Genomic DNA, 6,470 nt, shown 5'->3' with positions numbered 1-6,470 from the left:
AGGATCAGAATGTGAAAACTAAATGTTTATTGAGCAGAAACAGTACTCAGAACAGCGTTATCCTTTAATCAAAAAATATCTCTGGAACAGTAGCAAGGTCAATGGTCAGAGGTCAGCACCAACCCTTCAAAAAACTGAACAAAACAAACGTAAAGAGTAGAAAGCAACAGCCAGCAGGGTTCGCTCTGCTCTGATCACATCTCAGTCTATTCACTGATGTCTGGAGTCACCTGGTCCTCACCTAGAAATCAGTCTGTTAACTGGTACCAGTCTGGAAGAGGAGGGGGGGTTATAGGGGTCTGTAGTAGAGGAGGGGGGTTATAGGGGTCTGTAGTAGAGGAGGGGGGTTATAGGGGTCTGTAGTAGAGGTGGGGGGGTTATAGGGGTCTGTAGTAGAGGTGGGGGGGTTATAGGGGTCTGTAGTAGAGGAGGGGGGGTTATAGGGGTCTGTAGTAGAGGAGGGGGGTTATAGGGGTCTGTAGTAGAGGAGGGGGGGTTATAGGGGTCTGTAGTAGAGGAGGGGGGGTTATAGGGGTCTGTAGTAGAGGAGGGGGGGTTATAGGGGTCTGTAGTAGAGGAGGGGGGGTTATAGGGGTCTGTAGTAGAGGAGGGGGGGTTATAGGGGTCTGTAGTAGAGGAGGGGGGGTTATAGGGGTCTGTAGTAGAGGAGGGGGGGTTATAGGGGTCTGTAGTAGAGGAGGGGGGGTTATAGGGGTCTGTAGTAGAGGAGGGGGGGTTATAGGGGTCTGTAGTAGAGGAGGGGGGGTTATAGGGGTCTGTAGTAGAGGAGGGGGGGTTATAGGGGTCTGTAGTAGAGGAGGGGGGGTTATAGGGGTCTGTAGTAGAGGAGGGGGGGTTATAGGGGTCTGTAGTAGAGGAGGGGGGTTATAGGGGTCTGTAGTAGAGGAGGGGGGTTATAGGGGTCTGTAGTAGAGGAGGGGGGTTATAGGGGTCTGTAGTAGAGGAGGGGGGTTATAGGGGTCTGTAGTAGAGGAGGGGGGTTATAGGGGTCTGTAGTAGAGGAGGGGGGGTTATAGGGGTCTGTAGTAGAGGAGGGGGGTTATAGGGGTCTGTAGTAGAGGAGGGGGGTTATAGGGGTCTGTAGTAGAGGAGGGGGGGTTATAGGGGTCTGTAGTAGAGGAGGGGGGGTTATAGGGGTCTGTAGTAGAGGAGGGGGGGTTATAGGGGTCTGTAGTAGAGGAGGGGGGTTATAGGGGTCTGTAGTAGAGGAGGGGGGGTTATAGGGGTCTGTAGTAGAGGAGGGGGGGGTCTGTAGTAGAGGAGGGGGGGGTCTGTAGTAGAGGAGGGGGGGTCTGTAGTAGAGGAGGGGGGGTCTGTAGTAGAGGAGGGGGGGTCTGTAGTAGAGGAGGGGGGGTCTGTAGTAGAGGAGGGGGGTTATAGGGGTCTGTAGTAGAGGAGGAGGGGTTATAGGGGTCTGTAGTAGAGGAGGGGGGGTTATAGGGGTCTGTAGTAGAGGAGGGGGGGTTATAGGGGTCTGTAGTAGAGGAGGGGGGGTTATAGGGGTCTGTAGTAGAGGAGGGGGGGTTATAGGGGTCTGTAGTAGAGGAGGGGGGTTATAGGGGTCTGTAGTAGAGGAGGGGGGGGTCTGTAGTAGAGGAGGGGGGGGTCTGTAGTAGAGGAGGGGGGGTCTGTAGTAGAGGAGGGGGGGTCTGTAGTAGAGGAGGGGGGTTATAGGGGTCTGTAGTAGAGGAGGGGGGGTTATAGGGGTCTGTAGTAGAGGAGGGGGGTTATAGGGGTCTGTAGTAGAGGAGGGGTTATAGGGGTCTGTAGTAGAGGAGGGGGGGTTATAGGGGTCTGTAGTAGAGGAGGGGGGTTATAGGGGTCTGTAGTAGAGGAGGGGGGGTTATAGGGGTCTGTAGTAGAGGAGGGGGGGTTATAGGGGTCTGTAGTAGAGGAGGGGGGTTATAGGGGTCTGTAGTAGAGGAGGGGGGGTTATAGGGGTCTGTAGTAGAGGAGGGGGGATTATAGGGGTCTGTAGTAGAGGAGGGGGGGTTATAGGGGTCTGTAGTAGAGGAGGGGGGGTTATAGGGGTCTGTAGTAGAGGAGGGGGGGTTATAGGGGTCTGTAGTAGAGATGGGGGGTTATAGGGGTCTGTAGTAGAGGGGGGGGTTATAGGGGTCTGTAGTAGAGGAGGGGGGATTATAGGGGTCTGTAGTAGAGGAGGGGGGGTTATAGGGGTCTGTAGTAGAGGAGGGGGGGTTATAGGGGTCTGTAGTAGAGGGGGGGGTTATAGGGGTCTGTAGTAGAGGAGGGGGGTTATAGGGGTCTGTAGTAGAGGAGGGGGGTTATAGGGGTCTGTAGTAGAGGAGGGGGGGTGATAGGGGTCTGTAGTAGAGGAGGGGGGTTATAGGGGTCTGTAGTAGAGGAGGGGGGTTATAGGGGTCTGTAGTAGAGGAGGGGGGGTTATAGGGGTCTGTAGTAGAGGGGGGTTATAGGGGTCTGTAGTAGAGGAGGGGGGTTATAGGGGTCTGTAGTAGAGGGGGGGTTATAGGGGTCTGTAGTAGAGGGGGGGTTATAGAGGTCTGTAGTAGAGGAGGGGGGTTATAGGGGTCTGTAGTAGAGGAGGGGGGTTTATAGGGGTCTGTAGTAGAGGAGGGGGGTTATAGGGGTCTGTAGTAGAGGAGGGGGGTCTGTAGTAGAGGAGGGGGGTTATAGGGGTCTGTAGTAGAGGAGGGGGGGTCTGTAGTAGAGGAGGGGGGGTTATAGGGGTCTGTAGTAGAGGAGGAGGGGTTATAGGGGTCTGTAGTAGAGGAGGAGGGGTTATAGGGGTCTGTAGTAGAGGAGGGGGGTTATAGGGGTCTGTAGTAGAGGAGGGGGGGTTATAGGGGTCTGTAGTAGAGGAGGAGGGTTATAGGGGTCTGTAGTAGAGGAGGAGGGTTATAGGGGTCTGTAGTAGAGGAGGGGGGGTTATAGGGGTCTGTAGTAGAGGGGGGGTCTGTAGTAGAGGAGGGGGGGTTATAGGGGTCTGTAGTAGAGGAGGGAGGTTATAGGGGTCTGTAGTAGAGGAGGGGGGGTTATAGGGGTCTGTAGTAGAGGAGGGGGGGTTATAGGGGTCTGTAGTAGAGGAGGGGGGTCTGTAGTAGAGGAGGGGGGTTATAGGGGTCTGTAGTAGAGGAGGGGGGGTTATAGGGGTCTGTAGTAGAGGAGGGGGGGTCTGTAGTAGAGGAGGGGGGGTTATAAGGGTCTGTAGTAGAGGAGGGGGGGTTATAGGGGTCTGTAGTAGAGGAGGGGGGGTTATAGGGGTCTGTAGTAGAGGAGGGGGGGTTATAGGGGTCTGTAGTAGAGGAGGGGGGGTTATAGGGGTCTGTAGTAGAGGAGGGGGGGTTATAGGGGTCTGTAGTAGAGGAGGGGGGTTATAGGGTCTGTAGTAGAGGAGGGGGGGTTATAGGGGTCTGTAGTAGAGGAGGGGGGGTTATAGGGGTCTGTAGTAGAGGAGGGGGGGTTATAGGGGTCTGTAGTAGAGGAGGGGGGGTCTGTAGTAGAGGAGGGGGGGTTATAGGGGTCTGTAGTAGAGGGGGGGTTATAGGGGTCTGTAGTAGAGGAGGGGGGTTATAGGGTCTGTAGTAGAGGAGGGGGGGGGTTATAGGTGTCTGTAGTAACGAGGGGGGGGTCCATAGTGCATGGGCATGTTGATGTCTATATTGTTTGGGTTGTTGTTGACCTGGTTGAGAGGGGGGTGGTAGTTGAGGGGGGGCAGGTGGAGGAGCGGGGGCACGTAGGGGGCGGGGGGCAAGGGCTGGCGATGAGGCAGAATGACACGAGGAGGGACCAATAGGGGCGCTCGCACCGCCTGTGGAGGGAGGGCTGCTCGAGGTCGCTTAGCAACCACCACAGGTTCCGGGGGCGGGCCGACCCTCTTCCCTGAAGTCTCTGAGAGACAGTGAGAGAGAGGAGGAAGAGAGAAATGTCAGTTAGTCCAGGGTGATAGATGACCTATCAGGGTGATAGATGACCTATCAGGGTGATAGATGACCTATCAGTTAGTCCAGGATGATAGATGACCTATGAGTTAGTCAGGATGATAGATGACCTATCAGTTAGTCCAGGATGATAGATGACCTATCAGTTAGTCCAGGATGATAGATGACCTATCAGTTAGTCAGGGTGATAGATGACCTATCAGGGTGATAGATGACCTATCCGTTAGTCAGGGTGATAGATGACCTATCAGTTAGTCCAGGGTGATAGATGACCTATCAGTTAGTCCAGGGTGATAGATGACCTATCAGGGTGATAGATGACCTATCAGGGTGATAGATGACCTATCAGGGTGATAGATGACCTATCAGGGTGATAGATGACCTATCAGGGTGATAGATGACCTATCAGGGTGATAGATGACCTATCAGGGTGATAGATGACCTATCAGGGTGATAGATGACCTATCAGGGTGATAGATGACCTATCAGGGTGATAGATGACCTATCAGGGTGATAGATGACCTATCAGGGTGATAGATGACCTATCAGTTAGTCCAGGGTGATAGATGACCTATCAGTTAGTCAGGGTGATAGATGACCTATCAGTTAGTCCAGGGTGATAGATGACCTATCAGGGTGATAGATGACCTATCAGGGTGATAGATGACGTATCAGGGTGATAGATGACCTATCAGGGTGATAGATGACCTATCAGGGTGATAGATGACCTATCAGTTAGTCCAGGGTGATAGATGACCTATCAGTTAGTCAGGGTGATAGATGACCTATCAGTTAGTCCAGGGTGATAGATGACCTATCAGTTAGTCCAGATGATAGATGACCTATCAGTTAGTCCAGGGTGATAGATGACCTATCAGTTAGTCCAGATGATAGATGACCTATCAGTTAGTCCAGGGTGATAGATGACCTATCAGTTAGTCCAGGGTGATAGATGACCTATCAGTTAGTCAGGGTGATAGATGACCTATCAGTTAGTCCAGGGTGATAGATGACCTATCAGTTAGTCCAGGGTGATAGATGACCTATCAGTTAGTCCAGGGTGATAGATGACCTATCAGTCCAGATGATAGATGACCTATCAGTCCAGATGATAGATGACCTATCAGTTAGTCCAGGGTAATAGATGACCTATCAGTTAGTCCAGGGTGATAGATGACCTATCAGTTAGTCCAGGTGATAGATGACCTATCAGTTAGTCAGGGTGATAGATGTTAGTCAGGGTGATAGATGACCTATCAGTTAGTCAGGGTAATAGATGACCTATCAGTTAGTCCAGGGTAATAGATGACCTATCAGTTAGTCCAGGGTAATAGATGACCTATCAGTTAGTCCAGGGTGATAGATGACCTATCAGTTAGTCCAGGGTGATAGATGACCTATCAGTTAGTCCAGGGTGATAGATGACCTATCAGTTAGTCCAGATGATAGATGACCTATCAGTTAGTCCAGATGATAGATGACCTATCAGTTAGTCCAGGGTAATAGATGACCTATCAGTTAGTCCAGGGTGATAGATGACCTATCAGTTAGTCCAGGGTGATAGATGACCTATCAGTTAGTCAGGGTGATAGATGACCTATCAGTTAGTCAGGGTGATAGATGACCTATCAGTTAGTCAGGGTGATAGATGACCTATCAGTTAGTCAGGGTGATAGATGTTAGTCAGGGTGATAGATGACCTATCAGTTAGTCAGGGTAATAGATGACCTATCAGTTAGTCCAGGGTAATAGATGACCTATCAGTTAGTCCAGGGTAATAGATGACCTATCAGTTAGTCCAGGGTGATAGATGACCTATCAGTTAGTCCAGGGTGATAGATGACCTATCAGTTAGTCCAGGGTGATAGATGACCTATCAGTTAGTCCAGATGATAGATGACCTATCAGTTAGTCCAGATGATAGATGACCTATCAGTTAGTCCAGGGTAATAGATGACCTATCAGTTAGTCCAGGGTGATAGATGACCTATCAGTTAGTCCAGGGTGATAGATGACCTATCAGTTAGTCAGGGTGATAGATGACCTATCAGTTAGTCAGGGTGATAGATGACCTATCAGTTAGTCAGGGTGATAGATGACCTATCAGTTAGTCAGGGTGATAGATGACCTATCAGTTAGTCAGGGTGATAGCTGTTAGTAGATTACCCATAGTGCCAGAGGGACAGTATTAGACAGTAACACCGACCTGCGTTCTTCTTGTTGAGTTCTTTCTCCCCCTCTTTCTGAATCTCCTGAATGATGCGCTCGTCGTCTTGCTGTAGAGAGACACACACACATTAGCCGGTCCTCTGTAGCTAGCAACGGCGCTAGCAACGGCAGGGGAGTGGGTTCGATTCCCGGGGACCACCCATACGCAAAATGTATGCACGCAGGACTAAGTCGCTTTGGATAAAATCATCTGCTGAAAGCCATTTTATAATATTATAATTAGCTGTTGGCCAAGAACACCTTGGTTGGCTAGCGTGCTAACTCTTAACTAGCGTTAGCTCTTTGTTAGGCTAACGTGGC

General features: G+C 51.1%; 1 protein-coding gene across 1 annotated transcript in view; it reads right to left on the bottom strand.

Annotated features, from left to right (window-relative positions):
- Window positions 1-12: 12 nt before the first annotated feature.
- The window catches only part of LOC123731750 (uncharacterized), a 60,136-nt gene continuing 53,678 nt past the window's right edge, over window positions 13-6,470 (bottom strand). The window contains exons 16-17 of the mRNA XM_082973012.1: window positions 6,148-6,217; window positions 13-3,891 (exon numbers count right to left, since the gene is read on the bottom strand). Of these exons, the coding sequence (XP_082829138.1) occupies window positions 3,602-3,891; window positions 6,148-6,217 (360 nt within the window). The 3' untranslated portion in view covers window positions 13-3,601. The remainder of the gene's footprint in view (window positions 3,892-6,147; window positions 6,218-6,470) is intronic.

The sequence above is a fragment of the Salmo salar genome, chromosome 03 (assembly GCF_965601325.2).
Source record: "Salmo salar chromosome 03, fSalSal1, whole genome shotgun sequence".
Classification (NCBI taxonomy): domain Eukaryota; kingdom Metazoa; phylum Chordata; class Actinopteri; order Salmoniformes; family Salmonidae; genus Salmo; species Salmo salar.
Note: the sequence above shows the minus strand (reverse complement) of the source record. Positions and strands in the feature narration are given on the sequence as shown.